This window comes from Rana temporaria, chromosome 8 (assembly GCF_905171775.1).
Source record: "Rana temporaria chromosome 8, aRanTem1.1, whole genome shotgun sequence".
NCBI lineage: Eukaryota > Metazoa > Chordata > Amphibia > Anura > Ranidae > Rana > Rana temporaria.
Genome location: NC_053496.1, coordinates 19542639 through 19559246, shown reverse-complemented (window position 1 = coordinate 19559246; position 16608 = coordinate 19542639). Strand labels below are relative to the sequence as shown.

Sequence of the window (16608 nt, the reverse complement as noted above, 5' to 3'; positions counted from 1 at the left end):
AAACCCATCTTTTCTGAGGTCAAAGGGTTTCACCCACGAAAGGGTTACAGCGCCCAGAGGCGATTTAGTTTGCATGTGTTGCGCTATATACGTTTTTCACTCACTCACTCTTGGCTCGTATTATGTGCCATGATACCGGGGTGGAGGGAATGGGGCAGAGAACTTTGGATTTCACTAAAAGCAGCAGCCAGCAGCACACACAATTCTCATTGATTGTAAGCCTTTACTGCTCAGTTACCACTGCATGTGAACACTGCCACTCGGTCTTTATCTACAATTTAAAGTTCCAATTATGTTTAAGCATGTTTTTTTTTTTTACCCTCTTGCACATGATTGGGTATTCTTTGAAAAAGTGAAATGTCACATTAACTAAGCTCTGGCGAAAGTTCACATGCAAAGTGCAACTTCCCTTGCAAAATGAACAGGCTATTTGCCTATAGTAAATCAACACCTATGTGTACAAGAAGCAATTATGTTCTAGGCAAAAGTGGACTTCAATGGTACCAAAATACTTGGGATACACCTATGTAGATAAAACAAGATAAATACAAATATTTAGACATGTGCATTCGTTTTCGTCCAAATACATTTTCGTCCGAATTTCGGGTATTTTTGTTATCGTTTTAACAAACGAAAACGAACACGCACAATCCGAAAGATCCGACATAAAAAATGCTTTATTTTCGTTTTCGTTACAACAGTTCAATATAGATAGGAGTTTCAACATGACGCTGACAATAGCAATCTGTGTCTGTCGAACCTACGGTCGAATGTGCCTAACCTAACTCTATTAGTCCAAGATTATTCTACATAGAGAGGAAAGATTCGACATTATAGAGACAGTGTTGGGGTAGACCATTCGACATGAACGACGAAGATTCGACGAAGCAGCAAAAAACATACAAACGTTGAATCTGTCATTGAAGACTTATGGTGTCTGTTGAAAGTTCTAAGAAGATTCGACAAGCATCTAAACTATATGACGCTGCAATCATACATTTCCGGTCAAATGCTCGGCCCATTGGCTATAGAAGAATTTGAATGTTAGTTGACTAGTAATAATAATTTATAAATATAATTATTACTAGTCATACAACATTAGAATTCTTCTATAGCTTGTAGGCGGAACGTTTGACCAGAAACGTACAATTGCGGTTTCGTACAGTTTAGCTGCTCCGTCGAATCTTCTTAGAACATTCAACAGACACCATAAGCCTTCAATGACAGATTCGACTTTAATTAATTCAGATTTTCAGACGAATGCATTTTTTAACAAAATAAATAAAAACGAATTTCGGGAGTAACTAAATAAATGTATTTTTCAGATGAAAACGAAATTCTGAAACAAAATATTTCAGTGTGCACATGTCTACAAATATTTGGTCATCTTAAGGGCCTTAAATGTGTTTTCTTGCTTTTATGATGATTAATTTGTTGTTTTTCCTTTTTCTACCTTGTTGTATTATATATGACCTCTGTCCTATAAACATAATGGCCCGGATTCACATACATCAGCGCATATTTATGCCGCCGTAGCGTATCTCTTTTACGCTACGCCGGCGCAGCGCACAGAGGCAAGCACTGGATTCACAAAGCACTCGCTCTTAAAGATACGCTGGGTTTCCTCGGCGTAAGCCAGTGTAGGTGGAAGTGGGCGTGAGCCATGCTAATGAGGCGTAACCCCATGCAAATGATGGGCCAAGCGCCATAGAAGTACTTAAAATGAACGGCGCATGCACTGTCCCGTGGCCGCGTCCCAGTGCGCATGCTCAGAATCACGTCGAAACAACTGCCTAAGATATGTCGAATCACTGCCAACGACGTGAACGTAACCTACGCCTAGTCATATTCACGTACAACGTAAACGACAAAATATACGACGGCTTGTGTTCCCTGGTCCATACCTTTGCATGAGTTGCGCCTCCTATATGGGGAATAACTTTACGCCGGACGTACGACTTACGCAAACCACGTACATTATGCGCTGGGCGCAACTACGTTTGTGAATCGGTGTATCTCCCTCATTTGCATATGTGCATAGAAAATCTATGGGAGCGGCAAATGCGCCGGCGTAAATATGCGCCCATGATACGACGGCGTAGGCAAGTTACGTCGGTCGTAGGAAGCCTATTTTCAGGCGTATCTAGTTTTGTGGGCAGGGCGCATAAATACGACGGCGCATAGTTACACTTATGCGGCGTATCTCGAGATACGTTGGCGTAAGTGCTTTGTGAATCCGGGCCAATATATATGCAAATAAAGCTCCTGAAGAAGTGGGGTAATATCCACGAAACATGTTGAGGATGTCAATATGATTGCTACAGGGTGAACCAGTATCACTACTTCTCTCAGTTGTACCCTTTAGGTTTTGAATTGACAGAGTTTTTAAAATGTTATGTTTTAATATGTTGTAAAATGCAATAAAAATGTATCTTGTTTTATCTACATGTGTGTATCCCAAGTATTATGGTACCATTAAAGTCCACTTTAGCCTCAAACCCAATTGCTTCTATATCTAGATAGGATGAAGGTACCCCTCTTTTTTCAGTATATCACTTTTGGCACTCCATTATTTACTTATGTGTACAAGGCCTTAAAGGATAAGTTCACTTTTTGTACTATGTCACATATTACACCCATATTCAGGATGTAACATGTTACAGATGTACCAGCCTCCTCCGCACCTCTCACCCATTGTTGGGTTATAGTTTTCAATGAACTACCATGGTGCTGTTGAGCGCGCTAGTAGTTCATTGAGTCTTCCTGACATTCAGTAACTGCCTGCCCATATTGGAAGTACAGGCCGACAGCTACAAAGACAGCCTGCAGGACCCTGGCATTACACCCGCGATCTGCAGATCATGGACTCCTAACAAAATAATAAATGCATTTTTTTTTTAGCTGCATAAAAAATAGAATTTTTTATTTTTTTTCTGAGATTACCTGGCTTGATGTTCTTGGCAGACTTTTGCAAAAAGCAGTGAGCTATTTACAGTAAAAGGGCATAGAGGTGAGAATTCTGAGAAATCTCAACTTCAGTCTAAATACTGTTACAAAGGAAAGCAAAGTAATTGTTTTGGCAATTTGCAGATTGGCAGTAGTGCTTAAAATGAAATTACAAAGTGACTTGTGTAGCAATTACAAAGTGTTATACCAATTTTGGAATTACATTTAAAAAAAAACCTTTAAAGAGTAATTCCAGGTAACGCGTGAAATCCATTACATGAACCATAATGATGCCATTTAGCAAAAACTGCTAGTATAGTCCTATCACAAGTTCACTCAATTTACCTTAATTTGAGTTTCTTTAATTTGTTTCACTCACAAGCACACACTGCTCCATAAAGGGTCAGTAGGAGTATACTTTCCAAATTCTGTTCTGCTCTGTGTACCTTTTTCTTTTTTCCTTTTTCTGCATCAACAATCACATTCAAACATTATGGCAGACCCGAACCTAATTAGTGGCTGTAAAGTCCTGTACACACGATCGGACTTTTTGACAACGAACCTCCGACGGACCTGTTTTTGCAGACAATCCGGATGTGTGTACGCTCCATCGGACAAACTTTTTTCCGCTTTTTAATCGGGCAAATGTTCGCTGTGAGAACAGACAAACTTTCCGGCAACAAATGTCCTATGGAGCAAATCCGATTGTGTGTACACAAGTACATCGGACTAAAGTTCAAAGTACAAACATGCATGCTCAGAACCAATGCTAAAGATCAGACAATAGCAGAAGGTGTCCAAAGGGTGGCAATAAAGAGCAGAAAAAACACGTAGTACGTCTATTACGTCACTATGTTTGTGTTTGTTGGCTGAAAAAGTCCTGCCGTGTGTGTGCATACCAAGTTCACGGACAACGCCCTTCGGAGCAAAATCCACGAAAAAGTCTGATGGAAGTCCGATCGTGTGTATGAGGCCCCGTACAGACGGCCGAGAAACTCGACGAGCAAAACACATCGTTTTGCTCGTCGAGTTCCTTGTGAAGCCGCCGAGGATCTCGGCGAGCCAAGTTTCCCCGTTGACTAACGAGGAAATAGAGAACATGTTCTCTATTTGGCACGACGAGATCCTCGTCGGTTTCCTCGGCCGAAAGTGTACACATGACCGGGTTTCTCGGCAGAATACGGCTCCGATCGAGTTTCTGGCTGAATTCTGCCGAGAAACTCGGTCGTGTGTATGGGGCCTCAGGCTTTAGAAATATTTCAGTACTGGATTTTTTTTTTTCCATCTGACTTTCTGAACGTGAGATGGATCACGAACACTGCAGTGTGTGTGCCAGCATGGGCACAGGTATGTATGCTCAAGTATCACAAGATCACTGGGGCACTGAAGTATTGAGCAGTTAGACTATGCTCCCAGTTTCTCAAGATTCAATTTTTCCAATTTGGCTGAAACTGTCTAAACTTCCATTTACAAAGCTCCATCTGCCGCTGTAGAATTTCAAGGTGTTCACAGGCCATCTAGGAGAAGCAATCTCACCCAATGCACCCTTTTTGCCTGGCAGGAGCCTAACAGGGGCATTCATTATATGATGCCCAAACAAATACTGTATGTCAACTTTTAATTTAAAGGAGTAGACAGCTGTACTGTGAGGTAGACATGTGCATTAGTTTTCGTCCGAATGCATTTTCGTCCGAATTTTGGGGATGTTTGTGTTCGTTTTAACAAACGAACGCGCAAAATCCGAAAGAGCCAACATAAAAAATGCTTTATTTTCATTTTGTTGCGACATCAGTTCGATATAGATAGAAGATTCGACATGATGGTGACAATAACAATCTGTGTCTATTGAATGTGCCTAACCTTAACTCTATTAGTCTGAGATTATTCGACATAGAGAGAAAAGATTCGACATTATAGAGACACGAAGATTCGACGAAGCAGCTAAAAACATACGATCGCTGTGAGCGGACTTTTTTGGTCAAATGCTCCACCCATAGGCTGTAGAAGAATTATAATGTTGGTTGACTAGTAATAATAATTAATAAATATAATTATTACTAGTCATACAACATTAGAATTCTTCTATAGCCCATGGGCGGAGCATTTGACCGGAAATGTACGATTGCGGCGTCGTACAGTTTAGCTGCTTTGTCGAATCTTCTTAGAACTTTCAACGGACACCATAAGCCTTCAGTTGACAGAGTCGACCTTAATTAATTCGGATTTTCGAACGAATGCATTTTTTACCGAAACAAAATAAATAAAAATGAATTTCGTGATTAACTAAATTAATTTATTTTTTGAACGAAAACGAAATTCCGAAACAAAATATTTCAATGTGCACATGTCTACTGTGAGGTGCTCCTGGACTGGCACATCCCCAAGTGCAGTCAGCTCAGCAATCATTCAGGAAAACCCAAAACTTTGTTTCTTGGGTATTATCTACAGCTCTTTCCTCTAGGGACATAGAATAAACCACAAGCCATGTAACTAAACAAGGCATACATGCCATAAAAATGTATAATATCTATAAAACTGCAACTGCTTACTCGGTACGTATTGGTCTTACACTTCATCTTTTGATCTCCAGAGAACAGTCCTAAAGAACCTAAACTGTCTTAAAAAAGTATTCTCCACACATTTTTGCCTAAGAGACTTTCATGGCCTTAGCTTTCAAAGACTAGGCCTTGGCATTGTGTCCATAAAACTCTAAACAGGGGTGAAGGCAAGACAAAGCGTTTTATCTACAAGGTGGGTGGTTGAGGGTCAGGTGCCCCTCCTTATGGGAGATGGTAACGAATTGCTCTTGTTGCACCAGGCCAGGACCATAAGCAACAACCATTAGAATGTCGAATATCACCACCAAGATAAACGTTTTTAATCTTTCCATGGAAAATCCCATTTTAGAATAAGGTGGTTTGTATCTCTACACGGCTCGCTGCGTAATTCTTAATCTTTCCTCGATGATACCTCAATGTAGTTACTTAAAATCATCCAAATATCTTGCAAGAGTGATCTATTAAAAAGGCAACTTTAGTTGTAAAGAAGCAATTTCTTAAAATCTCCAAGTTATAACATAGCCATGGTCACCCTTCTAAATGAAGCTATGAATATAAAAGTTCTGAGTGAAACAAGCAACCAAGAGCTGCACTATATAGGAATCAGCACTAGTTAAGTGCACCTTATCGACTGATCCAGTACTTCAGCTCTGTTTGGCTGCACTGTTTGTTTCTGTATCAAAGTTCACATCAGCAACCTGAGACTGACATTCACGACCCCCCAATCTTTAGGGTAATCTTCTCAGCACTTCACTACTGGATGCTGCCCGTTGAGGAGCAAACTGAGCGGCACATGTTGAGCGTGGAACTTTCAGCTTCATTTTCAATGTCTGCCTCAGCTTCACCTTCTGCTTCTGCCTCATCTGTAGAATCCAGGCCTGATCGAGATCCCATTTCTGCAGCCTTCTTCAGCCTAGCCAAAAAGATAATCATAGAATTCATGTGAATCAAGGATTATGTGTCTACTTGCCCCATCCACTCACATTTAGCAAACAAGGCATGCACACAATGCTCAGGAGATGTCTGCTCTAGCATCAACCAAGGGCTAGATTCAGATAGAATCGTCTATCTTTATGCCCGGCGTACGCTGCCGTAATTTAGGGCGCAAGTTCTGTATTCAGAAAGAACTTGCGCCCTTAGTTACGGCGGCGTAATGTATCTGTGTCGGCGTAAGCCCGCTTAATTCAAATGTGGATGATGTGGGCGTGTTTTATGTATATTAACTTTGACCCCGCGTACCTGAAATGTCATTGCTTTCGACGTGAACGTAAATTACGTACATCCCTATTCGCGAACGACTTATGCAAACGACGTAACATTTTCAAAACTCGACGCGGGAACGACGGCCATACTTAACATAGGATACGCCTCATATAGCAGGGGTACTTATACGCCGAAAAAAGCCTAACGTAAACGACGTAAAAAAATGCGCCGGACGGACGTACGTTTCTGAATCGGCGTATCTAGCTCATTTGCATATTCCTCGCTTAACTATACGGAAGCGCCACCTAGCGGCCAGCGTAAATATGCAGCCTAAGATACGACGGTGTAAAACACTTACGCCGGTCGTATCTTAGGGAAATCTATGCGTAACTGATTCTATGAATCAGGCGCATAGATACGACCGGACGGACTCAGAGATACAACGGCGTATCTGGAGATACGCCGGCGTATCTCCTCTCTGAATCTAGCCCCAAGTGTAGTCAATGACAGGAGAGACATAGGGGGAGATTTACTAAAACTGGAGCACTCAGAATCTGGTGCAGCTGTGCATCAGTTTCTAAATTCAGCTTGTTCAATTAAGCTTTGGAGAACGTCGTTTTTCAGGACCTCGACTATGTAACGCTTTACCAACTAATATCCGAATGGAAATTGATCACCTGGCCTTCAGAAAAAAACGAAAGACCCACCTATTCTGAGGGTCAAACTGAAGGAAAATGGATGCCAAGCGCCTTGAGGCGATTCAGTTCGCATTTGTAGCGCTATATAAGTAATTCACTCACTCACTCAATAAAACCCGGAAGCTGATCGGTTTCACCAGATTTTGCACTCTCCAGTTTTAGTAAAGACCCCCCCATACTAATATATGGGTTTGAATATACAGTGCCTCGAAAAAGTACTCGATCCCTATGAAATTTTCCACATTTTGTCATGTTACAACCAAAAACATAAAATGTATTTTGATGGGATTTTATGTGATAGACCAACACAAAGTGGCAGATAATGTGAAGTGGAAGGAAAATAAATATTTGAAAAGTGTGGCGTGCATTTGTATTGAGCCCCCTTTACTCTGATACCCCTAATTACAATCTAGTGGAACCAATTGCCTTCAGAAGACACCTAATTAGTAAATAGAGTCCATCTGTGTGTAATTTAATCTCTGTATGTATACATACATACAGCTGCTCTGTGAAGCCCTCAGAGGTTTGTTACATAACCTTAGTGAACAAAAAGCATTATGAAGGCCAAGGAACACACCAGACAGGTCAGGGATAAAGTTGTGGAGAAGTATAAAGCAGGGTTAGGTAATAAAAAAATATCCCAAGCTTTTTTTTTTTATCCACTTCAGACTCCACCATTGACAAGAGACCTGCTCATGGTTTCTTAGCTCATGTTGTCTCTGCTCGGTTTCGCACAGGGCTGGACTGGGACAAAAATTTGGCCCTGGACTTCATCCAGACTGGCCCACTTTGACAGGTCTCTCCCATGGCGGCCGGACAACTCCCGCCCCCCCCGGCCACCCAAGCCCCCTCTCCCCCTTCACTAGCCACTAGCCGTTCTACTTTATTAGAGTAGAACGGCTTGGTACTGGTACTTTTATAGGCAGTACCAGTGGGGAAGCTACACATTATTTCACCCGGGGCAAAGAATCAGTTATGGGACAAGATTAGGCAGAAGTGAGAAACTCCCAGGCCATAGCTGTTGAGACGGCTGTCTGTCCCCTCCCCCATGTTCCTCTGTCATCCCCCCTGGTCCTCCCCCTGCTTCTCTGTTCCCCCAAGGTGAGCGCTGCGGGGAGGGAGAGGAGGTGAGCGCTGAGGGAAGGGAGAGACAGAGGAGCGGAGGAGGGTGGCGGTCCGCTGTCACTGAAGCCGGCCCACTGAGCCATCGGCCCACCGGGAAACTCCCTGTAGTCCCAATGGCCAGTCCATCCCTGGTTTCGCATCATCTGTGTTTATCTTTTTACTCGTTTATTTATGAAGTTTTTTTTTATTTTTATAAAAAGACCATAAAAGGTATTGGCCTTCATATTTCCAATAGAGGCCAACCGGATAGCTGTCCATATAAACACCCATTTCAACATATTATCTACCAAAACCCTCCCCGTCCTTCTCCCCCCCGACCTCATTTTTCCTCCTCTCCTTTTATGGTAGTTCTCCCTTTCGCCCTAGTTTTTACTCTTATACCAGTACTCTAAATTTTTCCACGTAGCTCCATGTTTTTTTAAATTCTTTCCATTTTATCCATTTTTTTTTAAATCCTAATTTTTCCTCTCCTGTACTGTATTTCAACTCCTCCATCCTGTAAGTTTCTTCCACCGAGTCTATCCATTCCCATCTTAGTGGACTTTCGGCTTCTTGAAATTTTTTGGGATCATCCTTTTGGCTGCATTTAATAAATGAGGGATCAGTGATTCTTTGTAAAGTTTTACTTTCTCTTCACCTCCATGGAATAAGACTACCCATGGGTCTTTTTTAATCTCCTTCTTAGTGAAAATATCCCAAGCTTTGAACATCTCACAGAGCTCTGTTCAATCCATCATCCAAAAATGGAAAGAGTATGGCACAACTGCAAACCTACCAAGACATGGCCGTCCACCTAAACTGACCAGGCCGGGCAAGGAGAGCATTAATCAGAGAAGCAGCCAAGAGGCCCATGGTAACTCTGGAGGAACTGCAGAGATCCACGACTCAGGTGGTAGAATCTGTCCACAGGACAACTATTAGTCGTGCTCTCCACAAATCTGCCCTTTATGGAAGAGTGGCAAGAAGAAAGCCATTGTTGAAAGAAAGCCATAAGAAGTCCTGTTTGCAGTTTGCGAGAAGCCACGTGGGGGACACAGCAAACATGTAGAAGAAGGTGATCTGGTCAGATGAGACAGAAATTGAACTTTTTGGCATCAAAGCAAAATACTTGAGACTGGGAAGGAGGTTCACCTTCCAGCAGGACAACGACCCTAAACATACACACCAGGGGCCAGATTCAGAAAGAATCGCCTATCTTTAGGCGGGCGTAGCGTATCTCAGATACACTACGCCGCCGTAACTTAGAGCGGCAGGTCCCGTATTCAGAAAGAACTTGCGCTCTAAGTTACGGCGGCGTAGTGTAAATGGGCCGGCGTAAGCCCTCCTAATTCAAACTAGGCTGGTAGTGGGCATGTTGTATGTAAATGATTCGTGACCCCACGTAAATGACGCGCTTTACGAACAGCGCATGCGCGCGCATGCTCAGTATCACGTCATGCTTAGTCGACGTGAACGTAACCTACGCCCAGCCCCATTCACGGACGACTTACGCAAACGACGTAAAACGTGTAAAATTTGACGCTGTTCCGACCTCCATACTTAATATTGGCTGCGCCTCATATAGCAGGGGTAACTTTACGTCGGTCAGACGCCTTACGTAAACGACGTATATTGATACGCCGGGCGCAACTACGTTCGTGAATCGGCGTATCTTAGTCATTCGCATATTTTTTAATGGGAACGCCGAATGCGTCCAGCGTAACTATGCGCCCACGATACGCCAGGGTAGGCAAGTTACGTCGGACAACTGAAGCCATGTTTTCAGGCATATCTAGCTTTCTGAATCAGCGTAAAGATGCGACGGCGCACATTTGAAATTACGGCGGCGCATCTGGAGATATGCCGCCGCATCTCCTTTCTGAATCTGGCCCCAGAGCTATAACGGAATGGTTTAGATCAAAGCATATTCATGTGTTAGAATGGCCCAGTCAAAGTCCAGACCTAAATCCCATTGAGAATATGTGGCAAGACTTGAAAACAAGACACTCTCCATCCAATCTGACAGAGTTTGAGCTATTTTTAAAAGAAGAATGGCAAAAATGTCCCTCTCTAGATGTGCAAAGCTGGTAGAGACATCCCTAAAAAGACTTGCAGCTGTAATTGCAGTGAAAGGCGGTTCTACAAAGTATTGACTCAGTATTGAGTCTCTGGAAGAACAATTGGAGAAAAGCAAGGTGCGCAAAAAACTGTGCAGAAGATGCAACGAATGGTATATTTAATTAAAATCGGCCAAATGTCTACTCACACTTATATAAAGATCAATAGGTATATAACAGTATAATACTGTGGTCACTCAGCGGGTTCAGCTGGTGGATGGTGGTGTGTAGATGTTATCACGAAAGGAGAGGAACACCCGGCCGGACATTCTTCTCGGAACCAGCCTGGAACGCACTCGGAGTCGCATCAGAATATGGAGATAATGTTTCAAAGCATCTAAATGGCTGGTTCTGAGATGACGAGCTTGACGTCCAATCGGTTCTTCCTCTCCTTTCATGATAACATCTACACCACCATTCACCCAGGGCCCGCTGAGTGGCCACAGTATTATACTGTTATATGCCCATTGATCTTTATATAAGTGTGAGTAGCCATTTGGCTGATTTTAATTAACTACACCATTCGTTGCATCTTCTGCTGCACTTAGTTTTTGGCACACCTTGCTTTTCTCCCATTGCTTTCCTGAAGGCTCCTGGGATATGTGACATCATTTGTCTAGGCCTGGAAAACAGGAAGTAAAGAAATGTAAAACATACGTTTAATACAAGTAAATATGATATCATTTTCTATCTAAATTTAAACTATTTACCAATGCTTGCAGCGTGAGGATTAAAAATATTAATATGTTTTACTGAGAGAAGTTTGCATCTGTTCCTCGTCGGGTCTAAGGGTGAGAACCAAACAATCAAACACAGCTGACCGCTCGGTTCTCAGACCTCTGTGAACAGAGAGCTGGTGACTGTCAGTCACCCCTGTCTGCTCTGCCACCCCCCATACTCAGTGGAGCGCTGGGCTGTGGAGAGGGCAGGAGCGTCCGGCTCAGGCTCTTAGGGGCTCGCTGAGAGGCTGAGCTGTGTGCCGGTCCAGGGTTGTGGGCGGAACCCAACCATGTTGTCCTGATCTTTCCTCACCCTGGACCGGCTCTGTTGACGTCAGTCGACGGCAGGCTGCTGAAAACGGATCACAGGAGTGCAGAACTCGGAGGATTGTTCCAAGCAAGGTCTGTTGTGTTTCTAAATGCATAAACTATAAATGGCTGTTAATATGTATAAAAAAATAACACTGTAGAATATTGTTATAGGAGTAGCCGATAGCCTTAGGTCAGGGGTGCCCAACCTTTTGAAGAGAGAGGGCCGCTTAAGCGTCTTGGTAATCGGTCATGGGCCACAATGAGAGGAGCAGGCAGATGGCACGTCCAAGTCTGCTCTGTATATGCAGAGCAGACACGGACACAGCCCACTACACTTTTTTTGCAGATTGGATTGGATTGGAGGTAGGAAACAAGTCGATTTACATCTGCCACTCCTTAGAGATGAATGAAGGGTCCAATTGGATCAGACTGACCGTGTGAAAGGGACCCAAGGCTGCTTTCACACACATGCGCTGCAGTTTACCCTCACCAAACTTGCATACGTCTATGGCTCAGTGCAGGTAACCCACAGGTGCACTGCTCTGCGGATCAGTTTGAAAGCAGCCCAGTAACCACTGCAGAAAAGATATGCATATATATACACTGGGCTGCGGGAGTGAAGACGTGCGAGTTCAGCAAATGCCGCCGATTTGAGATGCGATTTGACATGTGAAATCGCATCTCAAATCGTACCAAATCGTACCCAGTGTGAACCTGGGCTCAATAACAGTATTCTATTGCTATCCATCCCAGAGCAGGAGGTCGCGGGCCACATCAGAGGGCTCCGCGGGCCACATGTGGCCCCCGGGCCACTGATTGGGCACCCCTGCCTTAGGTGATCAGAAAGGATTTTTTTCATGGTACAGCAAATTAGATTCATTGGATAGCTTTAAAATGTTTTATTTTGGCCTTCGTCTGGATAAACTGCAGGCTTATGGTTCTGAGGAATCAAGGTTTTAAATTAGTTTCTCTTTTGGTTAAACTCAATGGCCAACAGAATCATTTTGTAACTATTTAAGAATAATTTTCTGGAAATCTCTACCTCCGGGGTTATTGCCTCTTCTATATCCAGAGCCTGCCATAGCTTGATGTGTGCACATTTTCATTATCACAACCTAATTACTACAATGCTGACTCAGAGCTCTAAAGCAAGCTTTAGTCTGTCCTGATGATATTATTAACATGTGATGGTTGCCAGTACCGGGAAACAAGATTAAATTACCTGGAAACATGATTTTATTACCACAAAGCCTTATTCTATTACCAGGCTATTAGGGGAAGAAAGTGCCAGACAGAGATGGATACTGATCCCTTTCTAGCACAACATACAGGAGTGAACTGTGTGTTCTACAAGAAGGAATGCTCTGGCTTTTCCAATAAGTGGAAGGGCATTGTGCAAAGGGCATTACCCATAGAAAGTAGACTGGTTGCAGATCACCAAGATATTAAAGAGGACGTCTGGTACAAGCCTATTTAATCGGAAACCTGCCCCCACCCCCATTCTAAGTCCTATACCAACTAGCCTGTAGAGCATGGGTCTCCAAACTTTCTAAACAGAGGGCCAGTTTACTGTCCTTCTGATTTTAGGGGGACCGGACTGTGGCCATTGGGAGTAAAAATTGTTCTAGCATCGGTGGAAATGAACAGTGAAACTTTGGCATTAGGGGAGGAATAGTGCCCCATTATTGGTGTCAGTGGGAGGAGTAGTGCTCCACCGTTGGTGTCAATGGGAGGAGTAGTGCTCCACCGTTGGTGTCAATGGGAGGAGTAGTGCTCCACCGTTGGTGTCAATGGGAGGAGTAGTGCTCCACCGTTGGTGTCAATGGGAGGAGTAGTGCTCCACCGTTGGTGTCAATGGGAGGAATAGTGCTCCACCGTTGGTGTCAATGGGAGGAATAGTGCTCCACCGTTGGTGTCAATGGGAGGAATAGTGCTCCACCGTTGGTGTCAATGGGAGGAATAGTGCTCCACCGTTGGTGTCAATGGGAGGAATAGTGCTCCACCGTTGGTGTCAATGGGAGGAATTAGTGTCCCGTTGTTGATATCAGTAACAGGAATTATGCCCCATTGTTGGTGTCAGTGGGAGGAATAGTGTCTTGCATCAGTGGGAGGAAAAGTGCCCCATGGGCCGAATAAAAGGAAACAAAGTTTGGAGACCACTGCTGCAGAAGAAAGATGTGTATACTTAGCTAATCTAAAGGCACTGTGGTCCAGTCACGTGATCGGCTCCCAGCATCGGGTTCAAGTGAGAGGAGAGATCGCTGACAACTGCCTTAGTGGCGACATCAACCATGGGCTTATTATGGCTCATCCCTTGTTGGATGTCCCTCCTCTCCCCTGAAGCCAATGTTGGGAGCCGCTCTAGTGACCGGACTGGAGCGCCCTTAGAATAGGTAAGTATATGTCCCCTACAGGGTAGTTAGTATAGGACTTAGAATGGGGGTGGGAGCATTTTTATGTTTAGACCAGACTTCCACTTTAATAGCTTAGTGATCTGCAATCAGTCAACTTCCTATGGGTTTAGGCCTGATTCACACCTATGCATTTTTCAATACACATTTTTGATCCATTGAAGTCTACGTAACAAAAAAACAGAACAAAATCCATAGCCCTTTCCATAAAATGATCTGATCTACAGCCATAGGAAACCATTTTCAATAGACTGTAGTGTGTTTCTGCAAAACTGAAAACGCACAAAAAAAAATGCATAGGGGTGAACCAGGCCTTATGGGATTTCCACTTTAACGCTGCTTGGCTGTGATGGATCATAGCACTTTGCTCTTTGTTTCGCTGAATAAGCATTTCATTTTTGTAAAAATATGAATCGAGAAAAAAGTCTGAAAATTAGTTATTAATTATTTTTTAATTCAAGTTAAAACCGTATTCTATATATCAAAATATATATAAATATTGCAAAACATTTATATATAGGAGCTTTTCAGGCCTTAGATGTGGTGGCGAGATTCGTTTTAAAGGCCTTTGTCCTTTATTTTCACTTGGTTATACTTGGTTAGTGACCTACCCTATATTGCCAAAAGTATTGGGACACCTGCCTTTACACACACATGGGGGCAGATTCACGTAGATGGGCGTAAATTTGGGCGGGCGTAACGTATCTGATTTACGTTAGGCCGCCGCAAGTTTTTCAGGCAAGTGCTTTATTCACAAAGCACTTGCGTGTAAAGTTGCGGCGGCGTAACGTAAATCACCCGGCGGAATTCAAATTCGGCGGGTAGGGGGCGTGTTTCATTTAAATGAAGCGCGTCCCCGCGCCGAACGAACTGCGCAATGCGCCGTCCCTAAAATATCCTGGCGTGCATTGCTCTAAATGACGTCGCAAGGACGTCATTGGTTTCGACGTGAACGTAAATGGCGTCCAGCCTCATTCACGGACGACTTACGCAAACGACGTAACTTTTCAAAAATCGACACGGGAACGATGGCCATACTTAACATTGACCATGGGGCAACTTTACGCCGGGAAAAGCCTAACGTAAACGTCGTAACTTTACTGCGTCGGCCACGCATACTTTCGGGAATTTGCGTATCTAGCTAATTTGCATACTCAACGGGGAAATCGACGGAAGCGCCACCTAGTGGTAAAAAAAAACGCCTGTCGGATCTAATGGATATCTATGCGTAACTGATTCTAAGAATCAGTCGCATAGATACGACGGCACAACGCTGAGATACGACAGTGTGTCTGGAGAATCTGGGCCATGAACTTTAATGGCATCCCAGTCTTAGTCCGTAGGGTTCAATATTGAGTTGGCCCACCCTTTGCAGCTATAACAGCTTCAAAGGCTGTCCACAAGGTTTAGGAGTGTGTCTATAGGAATGTTTGACCATTCTTCGAGAAGTGCATTTGTGAGGTCAGGCACTGTAGTCGGACGAGAAGGCCTGGCTCGCAGTCTCTGCTCTCCCAAAGGTGTTCTATTGGGTTGAGGTCAGGACTCTGTACAGGCCAGTCAAGCTCCTCCACCCCAGACTCGCTTATCCATGTCTTTATAGACCTTGCTTTGTGCACTGGTGCGCAGTCATGTTGGACCAGGAAGGGGCCGTCCCCAAACTGTTCCCACAAAGTTGGGAGCATGAAATTGTCCAAAATGTCTTGGTATACTGACGCCTTAGGCATTCCCTTCACTGGAACTAAGGGGCCATGCCCAACCCCTAAAAAACATCCCCACACCATAATCCCCCCTCCACCAAATGATTTGGACCAGTGCACAAATCAAGATCCATAAAGACATGCATGAGCGAGTTTGGGATGGAGGAACTTGACTGGCCTACACAGAGTCCTGACCCCAACCCGATAGAACACCTTTGGGATGAATTAGAACAGAGGCTGCCAGCCAGGCTTTCTCTTCTACCTCACAAATGCTCTTCACTCCTAAACACTCCTAAACCTTGTGGACAGCCTTCCCAGAAGAGTTGAAGTTGTTATCGCTGCAAAGGATGGGCCAATTCAATATTGAACCCTACAAACGAAGACTGGGATGCCATTAAAGGTCATGTGTATGTAAAGGCAGGTGTCCCAATACTTTTGGCAATATAGTGTATTTTGACCGAAATCTGCACTCCTAGCTTCAATTTTAGTCCATATTTTAGTCCATATTCCATAACTCCCATTGTGATGGAGTTATTAGCCTAAAAAGTGGCTACACTGAAAGGTATAAGAAGTTACTAATCAGTTTAATGCCAAATACACCTAATTTAGAAGGCTAATAAAAACATTTGGAAGTCGCTTTGAAGGTAAAAATATTGCAAAGTAGTTCACTTACCTTTCACGATTGAAAATGACAAATTCTTGTTGAATGGCCTCTAGACATTCCTGCAGGTAGTCATCCTGTTAAAAAAAAAAAAAAAAGAAAGTACAATGTTTTTGAATTACATTTTTTATTTACATTCAACAGGTATATATGAAACCATGGTCTTTATTTATAAGGGCTCT

At 43.4% G+C, this 16608-nt stretch overlaps 1 protein-coding gene across 1 annotated transcript in view; it reads right to left on the bottom strand.

The window, feature by feature from the left end:
- Positions 1–5232: 5232 nt before the first annotated feature.
- Positions 5233–16608, bottom strand: part of STK32C (serine/threonine kinase 32C) — a 293893-nt gene continuing 282517 nt past the window's right edge. Inside the window, exons 11-12 of the mRNA XM_040361363.1 lie at positions 16439–16503; positions 5233–6417 (exon numbers count right to left, since the gene is read on the bottom strand). Of these exons, the coding sequence (XP_040217297.1) occupies positions 6258–6417; positions 16439–16503 (225 nt within the window). The 3' untranslated portion in view covers positions 5233–6257. The remainder of the gene's footprint in view (positions 6418–16438; positions 16504–16608) is intronic.